Source organism: Myxocyprinus asiaticus, chromosome 14, assembly GCF_019703515.2.
Source record: "Myxocyprinus asiaticus isolate MX2 ecotype Aquarium Trade chromosome 14, UBuf_Myxa_2, whole genome shotgun sequence".
In the NCBI taxonomy this organism is placed as follows: domain Eukaryota; kingdom Metazoa; phylum Chordata; class Actinopteri; order Cypriniformes; family Catostomidae; genus Myxocyprinus; species Myxocyprinus asiaticus.
This window is the reverse complement of record NC_059357.1, coordinates 4,217,003-4,244,234: the sequence shown is the minus strand read 5'-3', so window position 1 is coordinate 4,244,234 and position 27,232 is coordinate 4,217,003. Positions and strand designations below refer to the sequence as shown.

The following is a 27,232-nucleotide window of genomic DNA, read 5'->3' as shown; positions in this document are numbered from 1 at the left end:
TTAAGGGAGGTAATACAGTTGAATAGGCCATATAAAATAGTTCAAACACAAGATTTCTGTTCTGTATTGTGACGCTTTTAAATGTTAATAAATTAGGCATCATCTTATTAAATATACACATTTACATATTAATGCACAAAACTTTACAGAAAACTTTTTGGCTTGATTTAATGTTTAAGGTTTTACAAAATATTTAATAAAACATTAAAATAAATAAGAATTATATGAATAAATAAACATGCTTCTTGCTTTTTAAAGATAAAATGCTACATAAAAAATGCTAATGAGAAAAGAGCTAAAGATAAATAACCACATAAGATTTATGCATTTAAATGTCATAATATTCCATCAAATTGAACTGACAATATAATAATAATAATAATAATAATAATAATAATAATAATAATAATAATAATAAATATTATTTAATTTAATTTAGTTAGAAATGACACAATTAAATTTGATTGAATATTGTTATGATATTGAAATGTGCAAATCTTAAAAATTAGCTAAAATATTTTTTTGAAGGTGAGCAAAATCTATCTATCAAAAATATTTTAGCTTGTTTTTAAGATTTACACATTTCAGTTCATTACAAAATTCAATCATATTGAATTGGGTAATTTGTAACTAAATTAAATGAAAGTTAATAGATATTTTACTAAATAAAACACTAAAATAAATAAGAATTCTATTAATAAATAAACATCCTTCCTGCTTTTCCCTTTTTTTTAATGCTAATGAGAAAAAAGCTAAAGATAAATAACCTCTGCCAATTACCAGAAATATCATTTTAAGATTTATGCATTTCAATTTCATAACAAGAGTCCATCAAACTGAATTGTGTAGTCTTTAACAAAATAACATTTAAAATTTATTATTATCATTATTTATTACACAATTCAATTTGATGTAATATTGTTATGACATTGAAATACACACATTTTAGAAATTGGCTAAAATATTTTTTTGAAGGTAAGAAAAATCTAAATATTCCATCAAATTAAACTGTGTAATTTTTAACTAAATAAAATTAATAATAATTTATATATTTAGGGTTTTTTGTTTAGTTAAAGATTACTCAATTCAATTTGATGGAATTTTCATATGAAATTAAAATGCATAAATCTTTATTTATTTGTTTATTTTTATTTATTTTTTTGAGAAGATTAGGCATTTGTACCTATTATGAAAAAATGAAATATTCTAGAAAATGGTTACTTAGATGCTAAAAGCAGCACAAAGGTGATATAAAATCTTTCAACTGAAATATTTCCATATTGTGTCACATATTTTACAAAATATTGCAGAAAGTCAGAATTGTTTAATCCACACAAAATCATCATTTTCCCTGTAGTACCTCCCCTTAGTAAGCAATCATAATAGGCTAACTAAATCACATTGAGTAAAAACTGTAAAGAGGATTTTTAATATGAATTCATAAGTACAGGGGACTAAAAAACATAAATGGCTTATATAAAGTGAGGGCTGTTGACAAACTTCTGATTGCTTTCAGATGGAACCTTCTACTATGAATGAGAATGTGTTGTCTATTTAAGCTCTCTCTCTTTTCTCTGTTATTGGTCCAGTCCCCCTCGAGTAGGCCCAGATGTGCATCAGATCTACAGCTGTGAAATGACGGACCGCACATGTTACAACTCATAGAGTCTACTCAGATACTCAGAATATAGCACTTCCACCACATGTTAACCTCAATTATTTGTGCAGTTCATTGTGTAGAATGATTTTGTTTATCAGCTTTGGTGTATCTGGAACTTTGTGAGTAAAACGAAATACTCATATGGAAGAACCACATTTGCTGATGATTTTCAATATATGTGTAAATACAGTATGTAGGAGAATATTGAAAAAAGCAACAAAACAAAACAGTACACATGTGGAACTTAAACTATTGGTTTCAATTCAGCAATTTGGGTCAAAAGTTATGAGCTAAAATGTACTTACAAATTTGGACTGTTGGTGGCGCTAAAGGATTTCAGCTATGGACCCCAAATTTGGCTTGATTAAAGTTGAGTTTCTCTCCTACCAGTGTGCCAAATTTTAGACTCCCAGACACAGAGCAGAATAATGTTAAGAAGAATGCTTACAAACTCTATAGTTACCTATGCAGCTTTGGTACTTGGCTCTTAATTATACATTATCATGTAAACACATTTAAATGTTCCACTGCAACCACTGGGTTCTTCCTTATGAATATGGTCATTTGAGTGTGCCAGGTAATTTGCTGAACTTACTAGTGTGAGCTCTGATTGGTTGAGGAAAATGATGTAATGGTGATGAAGGGATGTAACAATCAATCAACATTCAGATATAATCGTAAACTAGAGAAACTTCACACAAGAAAGCAGTGTAAAAACAAGCTGATGGTACCTGAGATCTCATGTTGTCTGAGTTCATTGTACTTGTAGGCCTGTTCCATGGGTCTGATGGAGTTGTGGTAGATCTTCCTCAATCTCTGCAAAGCAGCTGAGAAAACAAAAGAAAGCGTGCATTTCCAAAGGTTGGGGAAAATAATGTGTGGAGAAGAAAGAGTGCAGATGGTGTTGTGGATAAAGAGTTTGGAGAGGAAATGAGGAGACTGCAAAGTAAACAAACCTAAAAACAAATGTCTATTTGTCTACTCAACATGTTGGTTACTCTGAGTTCTGGTCAAACTTGCAACAAATACGGCACTTATTTTTACATGTGAATCAGCTTTGCGGCAAACTCTTCATTGTCGCCAAAGGTTTGCTGTAGGTTCACCACTACCAGTGAAGAACTGCAAACTTCTGGCAAACATTGCAGTGTATCGCAAGCTCATTTGCATGTGAAAATAATGAGTGGGAAATTTGCGACACGTTTGCAGCAAATTTGACAGAACTCTCGATTTTTGCAAAGGCGATGACAGTTATGCGAGACAAAAAAGGTTTGAACATCAACCGTACAAATTTGAAGGCTATTTATTGGATCAGTAAAGGTAAATGTCATATTATGCGACTACACATTGCTTTACGGAGAGCTTACAAGCTACAGGTGGTGGAACCAAACTTACACCCAAACTTAAGTGAGACCTTACGCACAGCTGGTGTAACCCTACCCAGCACACCAGCATCCAGTACACAAAGCATCCAAAGAGCTTAATTTCCTTACCAGCAAAGTCTCCTGCTTTCTCATCTGCTGCGAGCCGGAGAGTTTCCTCGATGTGAGATCTGTCCCTCAGGATGGATTGCAGAACCTCCTCTTCCTCCTCTGCAGAAAACAGAAGACAAACAAGTTAAAACTAAAAAAAACAAAGCAAAAAAAAAAACAAAAACAAAAAAAACATATTAAACCAGCCTAACACGTTCCTTGCCAAGCTGGTGTTCAGCTGGTTTAGCTGGTCCAGCAGACAAGTGCTCAAATCCCCTCTGAAACCCTCAAACCACAGAAGTATAACCAGACTGGAAGACCTTAGAGAGATCAGCCTTTTTCATCTGGGAAATCTTGACCAGGAAGACATTACAGCCTATATATAATTCACTGTCTTAGGTTCTGTGATTGGTATTCCATAATAAAGCAGTTCTTTTATCCATCACCAAGGTGCATTGGCAAGCTATTTGTAATCTGTTAAATAAATATAAAGAGCCTCACACCTAAAAATTTCTTATAAAAGGATAATTTGACAACAATAGTGCTTTTGGCCAACTGTGGCATTGTTACCAGGGATTATAAAAGGACAGGAGTGAGTGAACAGGCTTTTTTTAAATTTGCCTAAAAATTATGATGAAGCAACATGATCACACAAAAAGCCGGCATGTTGTTTGCAAGAGTTTCAGTACCCTAGGATCCAAGTAGGTATAGCGGCAGGCCAGAGACCTCCAAATGGGGATGGAATCTCCAAAAGAGGGCAGAGTTTATCCAGAAGGGGGCGTGGTTACTCCAAAAGGGCATTGTGCCAACTCCAAAAGGGGGCATCACTTCAACTTGGTTAAGGTTAGGGAAAGGGTTAGGTAAGGGGCTCCCTATATTTTTAATAGTGGTTTGGAGTTCCCGCCCCTTTTTGGAGCACTGCCTGCAACCACATCCTTCTCCTAGGATCGGACACATTATGTTGACTCACTGAAAAGCGCAATCTCCCATCACACATTATTACATAAGTTTCTGCGTGATTACATTCCCTTGTGGTACGACCGGAAGCGAGTTGTGTCAGCAGTGTGGAAGACCCGGTTTCGGACCCCACGTTGACACCAGGAAGTAATCATGTTGGCGTAATCAGAGGTGAGTGCGATTCGGAAATTGCATTTTTCACTCTAACATAACATTTTTACTCCACTGATGGTTAGATTTAGGTTTGGGGGTAAAGTTTATAAAATATGCATCTTCACTGTATAACAGCCTTTACGGCTCGATACAATTTGCTTCACAACTCTCTTTTGGCGCCCCTCCGTGGACATTTCACATGGAAAATGGAGCTAATCAAAAGCTAATTTGCATGGGAAAATAACCCTTTATAACAATAACATTGTAATTATTTTAATATTTCTTATTTTAAATACATTTTAAGTCATCTTGAGGCCCCATTGGAAGTGTACTGAGGCCCCCTAGTGGGACCCTGGTTGAAAACGTCATGGTTACTTTCGTAATCTCCATTCCCTGATGGAGGGAACGAGATGTTGTGTCGATGTAGTGACACTAGGGGTCACTCTTGGGAGCCCCAAACACCTCTGCTTTTTTAAAAAAAGGCCAATAGGAATTGGCGAGTGGAATTTGCATGCTACTCCCCCGGATATATGGGTATAAAAGGAGCTGGTATGCAACCACTCATTCAGGTTTTGTGCTGAGGAGCCAAGACCAGGTCCCGGCCATTTCAGCGGGTAGTTCAGCGTTGTGGCAAGAGGGACACAACGTCTCGTTCCCTCCATCATGGAATGGAGGTTACGAAAGTAACCATGACATTCCCTATCTGTCACTCACTCGACGTTGTGTCGATGTAGTGACACTAGGGGTCCCTATACAAAACGCCACAACTATCTGAACTGTGTTACGTGAACTGGCGGTGCGTGACAGACCACAGACCGCTGAGTGCCTCTTAGCCAGCGCACCAAGCCACCACGTAACCTTACCCAATGCTTTTATGAGTGTTGAATGGTCCTTCAGGACTAAGTCGACTGCCCAACAATAGGGACAGGCTAGCCCAAACACACCCCGCCCAAAAAGGGGGGGAGGGGGATTTTGAGTGGAATATGTTACATGGTCTTACCGAGTCTTGTCGGAAGTATTTCATGTGGAGGGGTCCCATGGTAGGTTCTACTCGAAGGGGGAGGAGATTCTACAAAGCATGGTGACCGGGGGTAGAGGGGCCTCTGCCCAAGGAAGACACAGTTTACCGACAGGGAAACGATTTTGCAGAAGATATCACATGGGGTTGCATTCGGGGAACCAGCACATGTGGAGCACCTACCTCAGTACAGGGCCTCATTAGCGCACGTACTGGGCTGGCAGTGAGTTTCTCCGCAAACTCAACTGCCACAGGGCTAAGGAGGAAAGTCATCCAGGGATCACAGTCTGAGCGCACGTCTTCACCTCAAGGGAGGAGAAAGGTGCTATGCGCAAGCGGTACACCCAGCCAGCTGTCCTGGAACTTACCTGCTCGTGCCTGCCAATACACGGGATGAGACCGGCTCAACCCGGAGATTGTAGAACCTCGCAAATGTGTTGGGTGCTGCCCAGCCCGCTGCTCTGCAGATGTCTGCCAAAGAGGCACCACTGGCCAGGGCCCAGGAGGCCGCCACACTCCTGGTAGAGTGGGCTCATAACCCCGCAGGGGATGGCATGTTCTGAGCCTGATATGCCATCGCGATGGCGTCAATGACCCAGTGGGAGATCCTCTGTTTGGAGACAGTGCTTCCTTTCCGCTGTCCACCAAAGCAGACAAAGAGCTGCTCGGAGCCTCTAAAGCTCTGCGTGCGATCAAAATAGATGGGAAAAGCTCACACCGGACACAGCAACGCCATGGCTGGGTCTGCCTCCTCCTGGGGCAATGCTTGCAGGTTCACCACCTGATCCCTAAAAGGGATCGTGGGAACCTTGGGCACATAGCCCATTTGGGGTCTCAGGATCACGTGAGAGTGACCCGGACTGAACTCCAGGCACTACCCTCTTGATGGAAGTGAGCGCAGTCAGGAGGGCAGTCTTCAAAGAGATTGCCTTAAACTCAGCTGACTCCAAGGGCTCAAAGGGAGTTCCCTGTAGACCCTGAAGGACTACAGAGAGGTCCCACGAGGGGATGAGGCACGGTCTGGAGTCAACCTCCCAGCGCCTCTCAGGAACCTGATGATCAAGTTGTACTTCCCCAAGTACTTACCATCTACTGCATCGTGATGAGCTGAAATAGCGGCTACATACACCTTCAAGGTGGAGGGGGACAGCCGCCCCTCCAGCCTCTCCTGCAGGAAGGAATGCACCAATCTGACTGCGCATCTCTGGGGGTCTTTGCATCAGGAAGAACACCACTTAGCAAACAGACGCCACTTCAAGGCATACAGGCACCTCGTAGAGGGAGCCCTAGCCTGAGTGATCGTGTCTACCACCGCAGGTACCGCGTACCATCCAAGGGCCAGACGTGGAGATTCCAGAGGTCTGATTGCAGGTGCCATATGGCGCCCCATCCCTGAGAAAGAAGGTCCTTCCTCGGGGGGGGGGGCTGTCGTGAGGAGCATGAGATCCAAGAACCACATCTGGGTGGGCCAGTAGGGTGCTACTAGGACGATCTGCTCCTCGTCCTCCCTGACCAGTACAAGGTCCTCCCCTTCGGCCTGTCCTTGTCCCCTCGCATCTTCACGAAGGTCGCAGAGGCAGCCCTTGCTCCGCTAAGGGAAGTGGGTGTCCACATCCTCAACTATCTCGACGACTGGCTATTCCTAGCTCACTCTAGAGAGTTGCTGTGCACACACAGGGACCTCGTGCTCTGGCACCTCAGCCGACTGGGGTCAACTGGGAAAAGAGCAAGCTCTCCCCGGTTCACAGCATCTCTTTTCTCGGTTTGGAGTTGGACTCAGTCTTGATGACGGCGCACTTCATGAACGAGCACGCACAGTCGGTGCTGAACTGTCTGAAGGTGTTCAGACGGGAGGACAGACGGTCTCCACGGTTGAAATATGCTACTGTCACTGAGTTGTCCATCCTGGACCGGCATATGGCATGCCCTGGATCAGCGGCAGCCACCACCGCACGGGCTGATGCAGTACTGCCAGACCGCTTCTAGGCAGCTGGCGTGTCAACGCAACCACGGGTCCCGAGATCCAGGAGCATGGCAGCTGCGGGACACATCGCGTGGCCATCACGCCTGATCTGTCGCGGCCTCTGTCAGTAACCTTGGACCGCACCTTGCGATTTGCTACTAGGCAGGAGTTCCTGCCTAGTAGCAGGTCTCCAGGTGCGGTCCATTGTTACTAACAGATGCCTCCACAGATCAGGCGTGGTGGCCGCGCGATGTGTCCCACAGCCGCCATGCTCCTGGACCTCGGGACCCGTGGTTGCGTTGGCACAGTCAGCTGCCTAGAGCTGTCTGGCAGTACTGCATCGACCCGTGCGGTGGTTCCGGCCGCTGATCCAGGGCATGCCATGTGTTGGTCCGGATGGACAACACAGCTGACAGTAGCGTACTTCAACCGTCAAGGTGGTCTATGCTCCCGTTGCATGTCACAACTCAGCACCGACCGTGCGTCCTCGCTCATGGAGTGCAGCAGTGCCTCAAGTCGCTACGAGTCCAACTCACATCCCGAGAAAAGCGACGCTGCAATACCACAGCAGAGCGTGCTGTTCACGACAGGTTGACCCTCAGGGAGAGCTGGAGACTGCCACCCTCAGGTGGTCCAGCTGATGTTGCGCAGTCGACTCTCGAGTCGAGCACAGGAATAGACCTGTTTGCTTCCTGGGAATCCTTCTACTGCCCGCTTTGGTACGCCCTGACCGAGGCATCCCTTGGTATAGATGCGCTGGCATACAGCTGGCCCCCTGGACTACGCAAATATGCGTTTCCCCCAGTGAGCCTACTTGCACAGACCCTGTGCAAGGTACGCCTGGCCTTCGAAGGAAACAACAGAAGGGTCTGTGTCGAGGTAAGACCAAGACGTGGAAGTACGCGTCCTTCAGGTCTACCGCCGCGAACCAATCTTGATGCCAGACGCTCGCTAGAATGCGTTTTTGCATCAGCATCTTGAACGGGAGTCTGTGCAAAGCCCGGTTCAGTACTCGCAGGTCCAGGATTGGTCGCGACCCACCGCCTTTCTTCGGTACGATGAAGTAAGGGCTGTAGAACCCTTTCTTCATCTCGGCTGGAGGGACAGGCTCTATTGCGCCCTTGCCCAGAAGGGTCGCGATCTCCGCACGCAAGGTAGCGGCATTCTTGCCCTTCACCGAGGTAACGCGGATGGCACTGAACCCGGGCAGGCGCCTGGTGAACTGAATCGCGTAGCCGAGTTGGATGTCTGGGTCAGCCATCGCGACGGGTTGGAAAGTGTGAGCCACACGCCCAAACTCCGGGCGAGGGGGACCAAGGGAATGATTACGTCGGACGTACCGGCGGGTGGGGCCTCGCGGCGGGGCAGAGCTCGAGGTGCCACGTCGAGGGGACTCGAGCCCCATGGCCGTGCTGAGTCCAGGGACATCGAAGCACTTACCTGGCTCCTGCCGCCCACCATAAGATTGGCTGAGGAGGGTGGAGGAGGAATCTTATCCCCGTAGTCCAGCGGAACCAATCCCATGTGGGCGTGTTTGTGCCACACCTGGGCACACAGGGGCGGGGGCTCCTCCGCTGGTGCGCCATACCTGCAAAAATAGGATGTGGACGGTGGTCGTGACGACACGACATGTGACCCAGGAAACAATAAAGCACTCTTTGTCGAACTTTTGGGTACCACAGCCTCTTGGGCATGCAGCACAAAATGAAACAAAGGATTCTCCTCCCAGCCCTCCACTGGGGGATGGAGTGGTCTGTTCACCAGCTCCAGAGAAGCAGGTCTCCTCGCCCCTGGGTCACCCATCTCAGGGGCGCTTCAAAGCCTTCCTTGGGTTCTTAGCGGTCGACCGTGAGACGGGTGGTGTCTGCTTCCTGCGTTGGGTTCCACACCGGGGTTGGGCCACATGGGCGGGCTGCAGTGGAGCCGGTATTGTTGCTGCAGGAGGACGCCCTTGGTGACGAGCAGACGGGGTGCGGGGTCTTGAGCCGTGCCAGGGCAGGATGTGTTGTATGGCCTCCGTCTGCTTCTTCACCGCCGAGAACTGCTGGGCAAAGTCCTCGACGGTGTCACCGAACAGACCAACCTGGGAGATGGGGGCGTCAAGGAACCGTGCCTTGTCAGCCTCTCACATCTTAACCAAGTTGAGCCAAAGGTGGCGCTCCTGGACCACCAAGGTAGACATCGCCTACCCGAGAGACCGCGCCGTGACCTTCGATGCCCAGAGAGTGAGGTCGGTCACCGAGCGCAGTTCCTGCATCAATCCCAGGTCAGAACTACCCCCGTGCAGCTCTTTTAGCGCCCTGGCTTGGTGTACTTGCAGGAGAGCAATGGCATGCAGGGTGGAGGCGGCTTGTTCAGTGGCACTGGAGGCCCTAGTCATCAGGGACAACGTAAACCTACAGGCCCTGGACAGGAGCTTTGGGCGCCCGTGCCAGGTGGTGGCACTCTGCGAACACAAGTGCACCGTGAGCGCCTTATCCACCTAGGGGATCACCGAATATCCACTGGCTGCTCCACCATTGAGGGTAGTGAGAGCGGGGGAGCTGAAAGACCGGGACCGGGCAGTAAATGGTGCCTCCCATGATTTTTCAGCTCCTCATGCACTTCCAGAAAGAAACCGGGGCGCCCTGAGCCCAGGAACCGATCGTCGAGCCACGAGGTTTCAGGGGACAGTGGAGGGTTCCACTCTAGCCCGACACTTGCGGCCGCCCGGGAAAGCATGTCCGTCATTTCCGCGTCAGCCTGAGACTGGGCGACCATTCCCGAAGGAGGAAGCCCAGCCGAAGCCTCTGTGCCCGACTGGACGAGCCCACTCTCTGATGCTGCGCTCGATAACTCACCATCTTCCTGGGCTCCGAACAAGAGGTCGAACTCGCCCTTAGATGAGCCGGCGGTCGGCAAGCGAGCATGCCGGGGAATGGGAGGTCCGTGAGGGGATACCCAGCGGAGGTGGTCCCATTGATGTCCCCAAATTGCCCCAGTGCTAACCGACGCGGCCTCAAACCCGTAGGTAGAAGGACCGGTGCGGGGAGCCGCTGGGGTGGCTTGCTTTCTTGCTTTCTTGCTTTCTTACGAAAGCAAGCCGCGACCGCAACGTTGCCATGGTCATGTTCTCGCAATGAGGACATGACCCATCCATGAACGATGTCTCCGCATAGGTAGTGCCCAGACATGTAAGATAGCGATCGTGGCCATCAGAAGCGGAGAGATAATGACCGCAACCAGGAATAACACACAAACGGAAAGTCATCTTTAAAAAGACGTTCCGTGTGTGCCACTCTTTTTCTGAATGAAAATATACTCTTTTAGAATATACTGTCTTTTTCGCTCTGCCGAAGCGCCCAGGGGCATTCTCTGCACTCCACAGGTGCAGAGGGGGAGAAGCCGCTGAAATGTGCCGTAAATCCAGCAGTTTTGAGGTGTGTCTTTGGAGGGAATTGAATTCAGTGCACTGAATACAACCGCTCGGCTCCGAAGAGAAAATCTGAATGAGTGGTTGCATACCAGCTCCTTTTATACCCGTATGTCCGGGGGAGTGGCATGCAAATTCCACTCACCAATTCCCATTGGCCTTTTTTCATAAAGCAGAGCTGTTTGGGGCTCCCAAGAGTGACCCCTAGTGTCACTACATCGACACAACGTCGAGTGAGTGACAGATAGGGAACCACTGGTGTAGTATGTGTTCCTTGTCTTGCAAGAAGCATACGTGCCAACAACACTTTCCGCTTTGGCAAATGGGGGCAGTGTTTCGAATTTCGTTAAGCAGACAGATTTCAGCTCCGCAATGTGTAGGTTTGGTGATATTTTTCCTGTTCAAGCACATCCCTGAAATTTTTGACCTAGGACAACTCAGCTAGTCAAAGAGCATTGATAATTTGTCCAAACTAATTCTGCAACTTAGTGGCTGCCATCCCTTAGCAAGCATCACAAATTTATTAACTTATGAATAGACTTAATTATTTGCTGTCGATACTGATTTTTGTAATTTGTTCACTAATTTCATCATTGTTGTACTTTTAATTTCATACCATTGATATTCACACCACAATCCCCACCTTGTTTGCAGGTATGCACAATGCCTCAGGGTGTTACTGCTAGCTTGCTGTTATCAGGACTGAAGACATAAATGTAGCCCGAGAGAAAGTCACAGCATCTCCACATTTATATTTAGTAGCTCTACCATTCATTATAATTAATTCTCATTTATAAGCAGCATGACATCTCTTTTGGAGGAAGGACCAAGAGAAGACAATGACATCCATTATGTTTAAGTTTGGATTCCAATTCTAAAAAGTGTCTCTTGTTCTGTTTGACAATTGTCTTAGATCCATCTTATTTTAGTGTATCAAATCTAAAAATAAAATCAAACAACGGCTGAGTGTAATGTAGCTATGATTTCATAACATGGGCTGTTGCATATGGGGGACTCCCTAGTTTCATAACAGGTTAGACCCTCAGGGGGTTGAGGGACACATGGTCTACCAAATGATTTGATTATATGTTGATATGAGAGATAACCGCTCTTCTCCATTCTAAATATAACTTGCATTGGTGAGTTGCCCAGTAGGACTGTCCTTGTGCGCCAAAAGACCATATTTCACTTTATGGCCACTGTATGGCTGAACTGGACTTCTGTTTTAGTAAGCCACTACACACTGATTGACACTTTCACACCTTAAGGGATTACAGGCTTTGGTTTCTTCTCTCACCTTCATGTTCATACTTTTTATGCATTTTTCCCTTTGGAATTCTCAGAAGTGTCTGATGGCAGGTTCAGCCATTGATATTGACACACAAACATACTACACATACTTAGTGTTTGCTTTTTGTGTGTGAATAAATATGCCTATTATATATATATATATATATATATATATATATATATATATATATATATATATAAATATACTGCAATATACCAACCACTTTATTAGGTACACCTGTACACCTACTTATTCATGCTATTATCTAATCAGCCAATAGCAGTTAATATGTTAATATGCAGTGCAATGCATCAACCATCAGAATGGGGAAAAAATGTGATCTCAGTGATTTCGAGCGTGGCATGATTGTTGGTGCCAGACGAGCTGGTTTGAGTATTTCTGTAACTGCTGATCTCCTGGGATTTTCACACACAACAGTCTGTTGTATTTACTCAGAATGGTGCCAAAAGTGGTAGCGGTAGTTCTGCGGACGGAAATGCTTTGTTGTTGAGAGATTTCAGAGGAGAATAGCCAGACTGCTTTGAGCTGACAGAAAGGCTTCGGTAACTCAGATAACCCCTCTGTACAACTGAGCGCAACAGTGACCACCCACTTTTTCAACCGTTTGAGTTCTGGAAGTATTTCCCCTATTAATTTCTTTGATAGAATTTTTATAAGATCCTTCATAAAAGAGTTGTAAGCCATGAACCAAACCAACCAGCTCCGAGGAGAATCAAAACATCACAAACTTTGTTTTGAGGCAAAAAATTATATGAAAATCGGACATAAAGACAAGGGTACAAAGTTGTGTACTTATCGTCTTTCGTGAGGCCACAGACTACAATCCCATGAAGCATTGCGAATTATGTCATTGAATAAAAAATGATGGAAATATACAAAATTATTGATTAGAAGTATAGAAACAATATATTTTACTTTTATTGCAAAATATTCCCATATCCACAAATATATAAGTAGTTTAAGGGTGAAGGGAGACCGTCTCAATTACGTCATTCACAGTGCATTGTGGTAGTGCGCGGTCACTTCGAGGAATGTTTCGCGGGTTTCCTTGGCCGCGGTTCTCTAATTGGTGGATCTTTCTCTGCTGTACCATGGGTAATGTGGTTGTTTACCATGAATTCCCCTATCAAGCATGATCATTAAACAATGAAGTTGAAATAACGCAGATGGATGGCTTCGACGGAAATATATATCATTGGTGAACAACCTTGTAGCTCATGATAGGTCTGTCATTAAAGTTTTATAAGTTATCATTGAAAATCAATTAATCTATGGGATAAATGAATGGGAGTTTTACTTCCAGAACCAGACTGTTGTGCTCTATTGTATTGAGCAGAATAGCATCTCAGAATGCACAACATGTTGAACCTTGAGGCGGATGTGCTACAACAACAAAAGACCATGTCGGGTTCCATTTCTGCCAGCCAAGAACAAAAAGCTGAGACTGCAGTGGGCAGAGGCTCACCAAAACTGAACAGTTAAATACTGGAAAAACATAGCCTAGTCTGATGAATGTTGATTTCTGCTGAGGTACACAGATGGTAGGCCCACTGCTGCCCCAGCTTTCTTTTCTTGGCTGACAGAAATGGAACCTGACGCAGTTTTCTGCTGTTGTAGCAAATCCGCCTTAAGGTTCGATGTGTTGTGCATTCTGAGATGCTATTCTGCTCACTACAAATGTACAGAGTGGTTATCTGAGCTACCATAGCATTTCTGTCAGAATTTTTCCATGGTATTCTTTGAAGTACCTCGGAAAACCAACTAAATACCAGGGTACAGAATATGGTAATCATTCAGAACTATGGTATATACAGTATCACAGTACCATGATGTTACCATCAGATATTTGTGCCATGGTCCCACCACAGGACTTTTTTGTAAGGGCAGGCTCTTCATTCCAATCGTAACTTTACAACTTAAAAAATAGCTGAACAACAAAAAAGTTTTGCCTGTCTAATGTGAACTTTCTAGAAATTATTTTGGCATAATAACACTCAAAGTATTTCACAAACAAAGGCTCCAAATTTTTCCACAAGGCTCCCAGTTAGTGAAGGATAGTATTATAATATTAGCCCAGAAATAATCAAGTAGGAATCAAACACATTGACAATGCAGCTAGCATTATTTCTCCTCTTGCAGCCAATTATTATACAGACACTTGGAGATGTTGGCCAGAATGTTACCCTCAGTTACAGTTCACTTTAATTGTGCATTTCCATACAATGAAAGAGATCTTAACAAACAACAACTGCTTTGTCAAGAAAGTTCTAGAATGGATATTAAGTCTGGCTCAGTTGCATGCAGTCCTGAAAAGCTTGTACTGACGTCAACCATTCCACAATCCCCCTAGCAGCCCTTAGAGTTAAACAGCCTATTGATTTTGTTCTCAGGTGTCCATTAGCATTTATTTGCTTATTTGAAACCGGTTTAGGGAAGCGTTAGCCTTCCTAGTTGGCTGTGACCCTTGACTGAAATAACTCAGCTCAAGTAATATGCTTAATCAACCTGCATCAGCAAAAACGTAAAAAACATCTGTGAATGTAGGGCAGCCAAGCTACTGAAGAGCCAGGCATCTGTTTACATCTTACCAAGATATATACTTGCAGTTCAGCTGAGGCCAATTTCTTAGACTGATCATAAATGCAATGGGCTCAAGTTGTTTGCAACAAATAGCATTTGTGAACAACAAATAAAACGGTTGTCTCTATTTATGCGTGGTTGTTGATCTTCTTTACTAGCTTAACCAGCAAGGAATCTTTGGTTAGCATTATCAGCTAAGTTTTGCTTGAGAAAAGTAGGGCTATGCTGGTCCACTAGTTGGTCAGCCAGCACAAACTAGCCTAAACCACCATGTTTCACTCACTGTTGCGTTTAACCCTGCTGGAGAATAAAATAAATGTAACCATCTTTGTCAAGCTGGTTTTTGGAACATATTAGCTGGTTTCTTGCTGGTCAAAGGTGGTCTACCAGCCCCTACCATCTTGACCAAGATAGTCAACCATGTAAAACCCAGCTCCATCTGCTGGTAGTACGACTTATCAACCCTCCAGACCAGCTCGGACCAGCTATTGACCCATAAATGACCAGCTTGGACCACCAGTGGGTGGTATTAGCTGGATTTTCCACCAATGGTGTCAAACAAAACAGTTACTCTCTCATGATCTCACATATTTATTATATTTTAGTTTCTCTAGACTTCACAACCAGATCACAGACCTCTTGCTGCGGTCAAGGTCTACAGCCAAGCATTTCACACAATTTCTCCAGTCTGCTGAGGGCATGTCCCTCAGATTGTGATGGCATTGTTCTGCCACAGCTTCAGAAGAGTTAGGAACAGATGGTGCTCCCAGCACCAGAGGCTGCAGGCATGTTGCGATGACACAACATGCTAGTTAAAGCGAACAAGTGTTCAGCCCATGCTAGCCAAGTCAAGCTGCTAAAAATACAGCACTGTAATGTTGAGCACAGCACAACGCTAAAACTGTGAAAGGTTAGCGGCGAGGTGTGGAGTTTAAATGTGTGAACTCCGAACAATTCAGGGATCCATCCATCCTTCTATCTAACTACCATTTATGTATCTATCTGTCTATCATTCTGTCTATCTATCTGTCTATCTATCTATGTATATATCTATCTATCTATCTGTCTGTCTATCTACCATTGGTCTGTCCATCCATCCATCCATATACCTACAATTATTCTATCTATCTATCTATCTATCTATCTATCTATCTATCTATCTATCTATCTGTCTGTCTGTCTGTCTGTCTGTCTATCTATCTTCCATTAGTTTGTCTGTCTGTCCATCCATCCATCCATCCATTTACCTACCATTGTTCTATCTATCTACCTACCTACCATTGGTCTATCCATCTATCCATCCGTCCATCCATATACCTAACATTGTATATCTATCTATCTTTGGTCTGTCTGTCCATCCATCCATCCATCCATCCATTGTTCTATCTATCTATCTATCTATCTATCTATCTATCATTGGTCTGTCTGTCCATCCATCTATCCATCTACCTACCATTGTTCTATCTATCTATCTATCTATCTATCTATCTGTCTGTCTGTCTGTCTGTCTGTCTAGCTACCACTGGTCCGTCCATCCATCCATCCATCCATCTACCTACCATTGATCTATCTATCTATCTATCTATCTATCTATCTATCTATCTATCGTTTTACCCATCCATCCATTATAAAATGGACAGGGACAGAGACCAAATATAACTGATAACCGCCTCTAACACTCCTTATTATCTTGCAGTTGAGTTGATTGGTCTTTAATGACACTTAAGGAAGCTGTACGACCGCCTTAGTTCTAAGGAGGATATAAGCAGTTGTGTTAAGGACTCTGACGTGGGCCAAGCATCTAACCACCCAACCAGTCCAAGCTACATGACTGGACACTGGGCACATTGTATACACACTATAACACCTCCAGCACCTAATATAGTGCCAACACCATTACAAGTATATCTACTTCAGGCTAGCATGATGTCTGTCAATGTTGAGTGGTCTCTAATTTAACTCTGTACATACCGGAAGGGCAAATACGCAAACAACTAGCATCTGTCGTGCAGACTACGTACATGCAATGATCTTGTCGCCTAGCGATCGAAGCTTTGGAAAAAACACAGCTGTTGTTATAGCTCATTCTGTTGGAATGCACCATCAGACTACTGTTGTCTGGGGCTTATTCGTCAAATACACACATTTATGCCTGGGGTGGGGGGGGGAGGATTGCTATCCACTAACTTAAACAGTGGATGACATCACTGGTAATAATGGTCTGATTAGGAAATTTGTTCGACAGCTCTATTAAAATGTATGATGGTAGTTTATTCTATAAACACAAACAGAAATTCTTGATTGAGCAGTAAGCAATAAATAAGAAATGTTTGGTTGCTTCTCTACCTAGCAATGTCATATTTGTTACATCATACCAATTATCTAATATATTTCCAGTGGTGCATAGGTTTGTTCCTTGGTGTATTAAAGTAAAACCCCCTGATCTCATCTATTGGCAGATGCAAGAAGCAAATTGAATGAATGTGATCATGATTAAGGCAGATGAGCCTTGAGACCCATCTGAACCCAGCGGACTTAACAGGAGCTCGGGAGAGGTATACACAACCTTTAAAGTGGGCCAAGAGATTTCCAGATGAACAAAGCAGTGTATTAAATTACAGATCAGCTAAACTTCCCAAAACTCCATCTTTCAATTCTTAGATTGTAACCATCTATCCATCTATCTATCTATCTATCTATCTATCACTGTAGTTTTGCATCTGTGCAGGGCATATCACTGAGAGAATTGAATTGCAACAGGTGCCAAGCTTTTCGAGTTCTGGTCCCACTTGGTGACAGAAATAGTTCCACAATGGGTCATGCCTCAGAAGGAGTGGGGGCTGGAGTCTTGCTGGCCTTTTTTGTGCAGGTCCTGAGTTTCTGTCGATCAGGAGTTTGAGGCTGATCTTCAGAGACATTAAGACTGAAATCAGTACTGTCAAAATGAATAATTACACGTGGTGCACACATCACATTGCCCAATAATCCACAATAAAAATACTAAGATATTCATAAATTAGGCCTCCTCTATAGATACCTTCAGCTTTCCACATAAATGCAAATCAGTGCAAGCAGAATCTAGAATAAGAATCTAAATTAACACCTAGCATGTCTCAAAACCCAAGATCAAACATCAATCTTGAAAAGGTGACATATGTTTCCAATAAGTTCTAAGGTTTTGTAGTAGAATAGGATTCCAGAAGTTCTTCTGCGCTGTTTTTAGCTCCTTACTTCAAAGCTTTTAATAGCACGACACAAAATGGCAGCGCCTGGCGTGACACATTTTTGAATTTGAGAACAAGGATCGTATCCGGGTAGTAATTCCACAGAGGAATCATGGGTATCAGATGTGGGACACAGTAAGACCATCACATGGGACAGAGGGGTAGAGGGGATTTTAAGCATGATTCCTTTCAACAAAGCCACATTGCATGATCTTAGTGTTAAAGCTTCTCTCTTTTTATGGAATCATATTTTGGCAGCCTGTCCCACAATTCCTATCTGAGGGGAGTCCCTTAAGAGTAGGGGCACTGCATGCCTTCTGTACTGCATTACTGTAAGGTGGGAAGAGCCCTTAATCTCAGTGTGTACCCGTATCAAATGCATAGTCAATGCAAATGACTTTCTCCATTACTTACGAGTTACTTGATAGAGGACATGTGGCCAAGACACGTGGTTTGATTTTTAAAGAAACAATTCACCTAAAAATTCTTATTCTGTCATAATTTACTCATCATGATTTCCTTCCTTCCTTCCTCGTTTTATAAATATCGTGGTGTTTCTTGTCAATACAATGGTAGTTGATAGTAACTCACTTTAAGGCTTAAAAAAGGATCCAAAAGTTTCACAAACGTAATTCCTGCGACTTGTCTTCTGAAACCATACAATGTAGCTCGCGATTTAACACAAAAAATTGCATTGTTTTAGCAGACATCAAGGATTTTACTGCAAAAATATAATGAGGAATCAAATTTTCTTTGAACTTTTGACATAAAAGAGGTCATTGTACTATGAAAACATACTAAGTTTCAAAACTCAAAACTTCGTCACTGCAAAAAGAGCATTTGTTCAAACCAAGCTGCAAAAACGACTTGTTTTTTACTTCCTCCACATTGTGATGTCACACTGTGGAAGACATTTGCATCTGACTGCCTCCAAAGCAACACATCAATGCCTAGTATACCTTTAATCACTTCCGTAGCCTGCCCATTAGCAGTGAGATAGCAAGTAGAGAGCAGGTCAGTCAAGAGCAGAGAGCCAATCATAACAGTGGGCGTTTACTGTCAAGTCTTAGAAGAGAAATAGCACCAAAACAGAGCATTTCTGACAAAGGGTCAGAATCATGAGGGTGGAAAATGATCATGTTTTAGAAATATATTACAGTTTTCTTGTGTGTGTGTGTGTGTGTGTGTGTGTGTGTGTGTGTGTGTGTGTGTGTGTGTGTGTGTGTGTGTGTGTGTGTGCAAAAACTACTACAGTTTTTTCAATCGCTTTGGCTCAATTCTCGAATGAGAATAATTTTTTTCAAAACAATAAGTTCAAATCTCCAATTTATTTTCTTGTTCACACCAGATTTGAATTTCTTATTCATTTAACCTGTTGATGCTCATTGACCCCACCCATGGGCAGGGTTGGAGAGTAACGGAATACATGTAACGGAATCACGTATTTAAAATACAAAACATAAGTAACTATATTCCACTACAGTTACAGTTTAAATTATTGGTAATTAGAATACAGTTACATTCTAAAAGTATTTTGATTACTGAAGAGATTACTTTGCATTTTATTGTCATTTGTTTCATTTAATATTTAGTCCTTTCAGATGGAAAACATTTATACATATAAATGATGCGATCCAAAGTGCATTTGAACAGCGGTGAAACACTTTCTTATGATGTGTTATATTCAAACGAGCAGACAGAGAAGTACGTTTGAAGTAAGTTTGGAGCAGAAGAAATAGAAATAAACCTTGTGTAAATTGTCAGCTTTACAGTAAGCTAAAATGCTATTTCTAGCCATTTTACACGCACATGTTACCAGACATGATCATATTTTTTGTAAAGAAATTTCACGTTGGATCATAATTTCTTTAAGACATTTGATATTAGGGCAAAAATTAATGCATTTATTTTTTTTCTCCCCTTTTCGAATGCCCAATTCCCAATGCGCTCTAAATCCTTGTGGTGGTGTAATGACTCGCCTCAATCCGGGTGGTGAAGGACGAATCTCAGTTGCCTCCACGTCTGAGACCGTCAATCGGCGCATCTTATCACGCGGCTTGTTGAGCGCATTATCGCGGAGACATAGCGTGTGTGGAGGCTTCATGTTATTCTCCGCGGCATCCATGCACAACTCACCACGCGCCCCACTGAGAGCGAGAACCACATTATAGTGACCACAGAGGTTACCCCATGTGACTCTACCCTCCCTAGCAACCGGGCAAATTTGGTTGCTTAGGAGACCTGGCTGGAGTCAGTCAGCACACCCTGGGATTCTAACTCGTGACTCCAGTGGTGGTAGTCAGTGTCTTTACTCGCTGAGCTACCCAGGCCCCCTAAAAATCATATTCTTGATAATAAGTTTTGTATTGTTTTCCTGTAAAAATATCTAAAAATCCTTAAATCAAGATCAGTTAGATTTATCTTGTTTTAGAAGTAACACTGCATAAGATATTTCGGTTTTTCAGAGAATGTATTTTTAACATGTGTATTTTGTCTTACTGTACTGGCAGAGTTTTTATAGTCAAAACAAGTGAAAAAATCTATCAGTGCTGAAGAAGTAATCCAAAGTATTTAGATTACATTACTGACCTTCAGTAATCTAATGGAATACGTTACAAATTACATTTTACAGCATGTAATCTGTAATCTGTAGTAAAGTAACTACATTTCAAAAGTAACCCTCCCAAACCTGCCCATGGGTTTGACTTTACTTTGCTTAAATGAGTTCACATTTACTATATAGTGTGCTGTTCAAAATTGTTCATAATGTTAACATTATTAACTCTTTTTTGACTAGACTATATAGTAAATGTGAACTCATTTAAGCAAAGTGACATCGGTTCTGGGGGGGAGGGGGTGGGGGGGGGCATGCACATCAACAGATTTATGCAAATTGCACACGTTTTGTCATGTGTGCAAGAGTAAGTACAATTGTCTACAATTTGCACAATAACTAAATGCACATGGCTTGCTGATCAAAACTGATGAGTTGATTCTCAGTGAATTTGTCATACTCTTCACAACTTCTAAACATTCTTTCATCATGTGAGACATCACATGCAAAAAGATCCATTCAGTTATCAAAATCTGTCAGACTGTTTCAAAAAATGAGCCAAAGCGATTGAGAAAAACTGTAATATTATAAGCGAACCTTAAGGAACATATTAAAATAATAAAATGGCATGTCATGACCCCTTTAAATCATAAGCCTTCAGAAGACTTGGAATATGACTCAGAATTCACATGGAATACTTTTATGATACTTTTACATTCTTTTTGAAGCTTGATGGTGAATCAGTCTCCACTGCGATTGTATTGAAAAGACTGGAAATGTATAAAAATATATATATATATTTTGTGTTCCGCAGAATAAAGTAAAATTGACAGAGTGAGTAAGAGTGAGGAAATTTTGACAGAATTTACATTTTTGGGTAAACTTTTCAGTTAAATCAATTTTTAATATTCTCAAACACCATGACTGCAATTAAACTGGACTTTAACAGAAAAGTTCTTATTATAGAGTAGGCCCCCTTATTCCTTGCAAGAAAAGGAAACTTGTCACCCTAAGACACTTTTTGATGTAGCTAAAAAGGAGGGAGGTGAGATTATCTGGAAGCCGGACAGATGGCCATGCCGGGTCGTAAGGTCTTAAAACCTTTGACCTACTACAAAGCAACTGGATCGAGAGAGTGTTTTGTCAACTGAATCCACTCCCCAACTTAATCAACATTTGAGAGACCCTTCAGCAAGAACCTGTCAAGATTACTCCAAATCCCTGATGTTTGTTAGTCGGTTTGTGCAGTAGAAGACAGCCAAAGTTACAAACCCATGGACTATGATGAAATTTACTTCCCTTTTTATCATCTGTGTGAACAAAATATACATGAATAACTATTCTTTTCCTGTTTTAAGGTCATCACAGATGAAAGACAAGGGGGTTCTGCCCAGCAATGGTTTTACGAGGTTCATAAGAGCTTAAGGTGCAACAGATATAATTTCCACCAGAGGTATGTAGTGACAGAAAGACTACGTTTAATGCTGTCACATTTTAAAGACTTGGGTATTGCACAATACCCCTAAAGTCTCAAAGTTTCCAGGTGTCTCATAAATAAAGATGGAAAAAAAAATCTACACATAGATTTGCACCGGCGAAATTGTGACGAAGCCAAAGATTGTGATATTTACATGTCACATTATGAATGAAAACTAAGATAAACTCATAAGATACATTTTAAAGGCTTACCTGGTCTCATAGAAACATATTACCATAATTACCAGAATTACATAGCTTGTAGTATCTATTGCGACAGTTTCCTGAACACTAGAGGCGCTAAAACAACAGTGACTTATTCCATTTCACATAAATCACAAGTATCAGGGAAAATTTTCAGTTAAAAAAATACGTACTTTTCTGCACACAACGCTCTCTTACAACATCAAAACACTTACTTTAGTACATAGTCTGTTAGGTGATACATTTTAACGTTTGCATTAACCAACTACATTTATAGGCTTGTTCAAATGCAATCAACTTGCACGGTTGCTCAACTGAGAGACCGTTGCACTTGAGAAGAGCTAGGGTACGAGTCCTGAAGAGCATGCAAGTCGACACGGTAGCCAAAAGTGTCGTAGAAGCACCACAAAATGACCTGGTTGCTTTAGAAGTTGCATTTTTCATGTCACATACTTTTTTCAGTTAGGTTTAGGTTTAAGGTTTAGGGTAGGGAGGCAAGTCTTGTTGATTTAAAACTCGATAGAACATTAACTTTGAAAACCTCATCTGTTTGGGAAAAAATTTACTTGCCATTCAGTTGTCATCGAAACTCCCACGATACATGTAAAAAGCATGTAAAATCATTTGGCAAAATGTTGCCACAGTCACGTAATTATCAACGATGAACGTCTAACTATCATTTGACAATTGTGTGAGGATTATTTTAACAGCCACATTGTTTTCCATTTGAGGCCATTGGCACATGAGTGCTACCCAACACAAAGCTCAAATCACAACAGTGTTGTTGAGCACAAGGTGAGACAGTGCTATCTTGTGGCATATACAGAATTATGCCTGGCCTGGCATAGATAGCCTCTGCCCCGCCTGCTGAGATAATGCATGTCCTAATATGGCCAGTCGCTGGGAATAAATAAATTGTGATTGTGTCAGGGTGACAGCAGCTGTGCACTGGATCCAAAGAGGAGCACAGAGGAGAGGGGTAGAGAGAGAGGAAGAGGAGAATGGGTAATCTATAGTTGACAGTGTCTGGTTACAGGACAACTTCCAATCTTAGACACCTGATGGGAGACTGGGCAACGAAGGCCGAAGCTGGGCCGAGAGGAGCCCAAGGACGGAGCAAGGGTAATGACAACTGCTAGAACCCTCGGAAATCTCACTGAAGCTAAAGTCTGATAGCTAAAGGCAGAAGGTCTGGACTTTTATAGCCTAATCGAGGCAGTAAATTGAATGGCCTTGAATAAGAAAAGTAATAAAAAGTCACTTGTGAATAAGAGTATCATACGCTTAATATAAACAGTAGCAGAAATGAAAACAGCATTTCAAAAAATAAATACCCTGCTGAAAAAACAGCTTAAACCTGCATAAACTGGTTTTCTGATTTAAGCAGGATTAAACTGGTCTAACTGGTTTCCCAGCCATGCGAAAAGCTGGTGTTCAGCTGGTTTAGCTGGTTGCTAATCAGGTCTTCAAGCCTGAAAAATCCCCAAAACCCAAGATGGGAGACCAGTTAAACCAGCAAACCAGTTTAGGCTGGTTTAAGCTGTTTAAAACCAGCCTAAGCTTTTCTAGTCTTATCAGGTTTAAGCTGGTCTAAATGTAGCTTGTCAGCAAACTGTTCTACAAGTCTGACAAGTGCCCAAAACCCCGGCAGGTAGACCAGTTAAGACCAGCAAACCAGTTTAGGCTGGTTTAAGCTGGGGGATTTTTTTCAGCAAGGACTGTCAACCTGCAAAAACGCAAAATTGATCACAAAATATCGCTTTTTTATGATTTTGAACATCTAGCTACACAAGAAAGTAACTAACAGTTTCATTAACAGTAATCCAATGAGTCTCTCATTCCCAGTCTCTAGGTCTTTCCGTCAGCTGGTTCAGTGCCTCGTAACAGCTGACGCACAATGCAAGGGCTAAAACTTTGACTATATGAAATAAAACCCTTCCCATTTCCCCAACTGTGAAGCAGTCAGCCACTCAGGGCTTCCAATTGCTTCTTATGGAATACGTAACACAAATTTAAAAGATAAAATATTCGTTCACCATCTAGAAGTGACTTTTTGTTACACTGGACATGCTAAGTCCTTAGAATAACTCATCCAGAGACCAGAGTTATTATTGAACACTGCAGGTTTAAATAGCTCAGACCAGTGGAGGACGACAGCAGATGGTGACCGTCACAGTTTTAAGGAGTATTTCACGCCCCCCACTTACACTGCCATGCCTAACTCATTCATAAGGCCCACAGTTCCTACAAACCATGTAAAAATTACAAGATTATATCTTGCACTACAAGCAATGCTGTACCAACAGCTTGCACCCATCTTGTTCTATTTTGGGAGACAAAAGCATGTGATGATTGATTCCATTTGCCCCCAAATCAAAGTTTTTCCATTTCAAGCTGAGCTAAAAAAAAGGTTTAAAACCAGTATATGAATTTAGCTCACAGTCTAGCAGATGGATTCTGATCTTTCAAGTGTCCTTCACTTTTAACTTCAAATGATGTAAACCTCATCTTCAGTCCTTCTTTTTTAAGCAATTAACAACAAATAAAATGCATTTACCTGCTGTGGCCAGTACCAGGAGGGGTACAAAGAAGCAGAGCGAGACTAAGACCTTCATGTTGGCTGCCAGGGGACCTCTGGTAGCTTCTGTGGCTATATATACCAGGCAGAGAAGGTCAGAGGGCGCCAGCGAGGAGGTGGTCTTACAGATGGGGTTGCTGGGTGATCATGTCTACACAGAGAGGGTTGGTGCCATAGGTGTCAGAACGGGGCGACTCGGTGCTTTATACACCCGAGCAGCTGACTGTCACTTTTAGCAGAGCCGTCATGGCTGATGTCAAAACAAGGGTGGGCGACCATCTCAACTAGCCCGTTTGTGCAAGAGGGCTTTGGCACTTTAGCTGGTGTTGATTTTGACAACTGAGAGAGCATGGTTTAGAGTATAACAAGAAAAGACTGTTAATGACATAACATGACATTCCATTTTAACCTCTTCAACTCTGGGGCATTTTTGGGCTGCTGCCTGCAATTTCAAATTCAAAAGCTCACCATTTGCACATACTGTGGACCAGTAAAAAAAGACAATCTTATGATTAATAGAATTTTTTTTTTGTACAATTTTTGGTTGTTGTTGTTGTTCTAAATTTGTTGCATGTAATTCTGGTTCTGTTCACGCCATCTCCCTCCAAAAAGTCTTATTTTATATCACAACATGGCAGCAAGAACAAGGAAAATAATTTTTCCTCTATCACCTTCCGTCACAAAATGCCGATCTGAAATGAAGGTGGTACTCTAATGCATTTTAGCCCTCACAGATGTGCTCGTCCATAGACATTCAGTCTAATTTTCAGTTCAAGCACCACCCCCATTGTTTCATTGAATATCTCGGCCTCTGAGTGGACTAGAATCCCAATCTAGGTGTCATTAGCAAGCTGAGATCAACCCCCCCCCCCCCCCCCTTCGCAATTAGTATATATGCCTAAAGTTAAAGCCTATATAAGTTTTTAGATATTTGGAGCTTACAGCAGCAGTGATCGGCGTATAAACGAGACGTTTGCACTTGATGTCTTACAGAAATCATATTTCACTTTGTGATTCTTTTGAAAAAATGTCTAACTGTGGAATTAGTGAAACAAAACAAAAATCCTGAGAATGAGAGCTTTCATTTGATATATGATTTGTCTATTTAATGCTATTTGAAAGACTTTTATATTCATATTAATATTTTTACCACATAACCTGTAGGCGCTAATTTGCGACGCGAATGATTTCAGGCCTAATTTTGTTATTTATGTAACATAAATTCAGAATTGATGGTTATCTATAAAAAAGTTAGATTCTAAGCTTTTAAACGATACCCCATATGCCTGACTTATGTGTTCGAAGACTTAAACATTTTAAGTGTAATTTATTTCCGCAACATAGCGCCCCCTTTGGACTCGCCGGCGGGTCCAAATAGTTGAAGATTAATAGACTAAAACTGATACATAGAATAAAATACTGTACTTAATTTTGCACCTAATTTAACACGAACCACTTTTAACTGAATAGTTAAAATTATAAGAAAAATTATTTTGCTGAGAAATTTTAATGAATATTCCGGTACATTTTTCAGTACAATGGCAGTTAATAGTGAGCGCTTTTATACATGCCTTTGTTCACTAATTATGCTTAATAAACGTCTTTTCTTTATCGGGGAAAAGTCATACACTTTTTATTATTCTCTGCTTTGATGTCAAAATGTAAACAGTCATGCGAACAACACTGCACACATTGGATAAGCTGGTAAGAATGGTGAAATTGGGATAATTGGCAAGAATCTATGAACCCGTTTACATGCACACCAAAATGCTGATAACTCCCAAAAAGCATCGCAAGAAAACCACATTTACATGAGATTTGAAATAATCGAGTTATTCTCTGCTTTTGATGTCAAAACCTCATAGAGGCATTCACACAACACATGTGTACATTGGATATGCCGTTAAGAACGCTGGTAAAGGAGTTTATATGCAACGCAAAATCTGAGTAATGGTGTCAATTGGTCACTTAGCCATTTATGAATTTAGGCCAATTAATGAAAGCTGTTTAATGCGTTTACATGACCACACACCTTGTTGGCTTATTAAGCGTAATCAGTGTAAAAACGTGCAAGTAAACGCACTCTATAAGTGCCGATCATTTTTTGCTTAAACTGTTTATGACCTTAACCTGGTAAAGGAAACCCATTTAGGGCATTTACATGACCACAAACATTTTCGGCTTTAATCGTATTGCTGTGCATGTAAACGTGCTCATTGACTCTTTAAAGCTTAAATAAGACCCAAGAGTATCATTAAAGCAGTCATTGAGACTAGTCCATGTGACTTCTGAGTGAACTATTCCATTAATTTAGTAATTTCAACTATTTTATTACAAATGCAATAATCAAAAACAGTTTGAGTGCATGGTTTAGAACTGCTTTTTTGCTCATCCTAAACTAGTGTCTATAACTCTAGACCAATTAAAATAAAAATAATGAATTAAGTTAACATAGTTTGTCGGAGTCAGCACTGTTAATAATCACCACTGCAGACATGCTGGGCTGGATGACAGGAGTTGACAGGCGGGAATAAGGTGTTAAATTAAGCATCATCATTTCCTTGGAGAGCAGAGATTAATGGCTTATCATTTTACAGCAGATGCAGACTAAACAGGCACATGCACTCTCCCTGCATTAATCTGTGATTATACTGTATATTGTACATACACAA

General features: G+C 42.2%; 1 protein-coding gene across 2 annotated transcripts in view; it reads right to left on the bottom strand.

The window, feature by feature from the left end:
• LOC127451993 (sarcalumenin-like) overlaps positions 1-24,706 on the bottom strand; it is a 34,400-nt gene extending 9,694 nt beyond the window's left edge. For both annotated transcript variants that reach the window (XM_051717103.1, XM_051717104.1), the window contains exons 1-3: positions 24,540-24,706; positions 3,151-3,249; positions 2,392-2,487 (exon numbers count right to left, since the gene is read on the bottom strand). In XM_051717103.1, the coding sequence (XP_051573063.1) occupies positions 2,392-2,487; positions 3,151-3,249; positions 24,540-24,597 (253 nt within the window). In that variant the 5' untranslated portion in view covers positions 24,598-24,706. The remainder of the gene's footprint in view (positions 1-2,391; positions 2,488-3,150; positions 3,250-24,539) is intronic.
• Between the last annotated feature and the right edge of the window lie 2,526 nt (positions 24,707-27,232).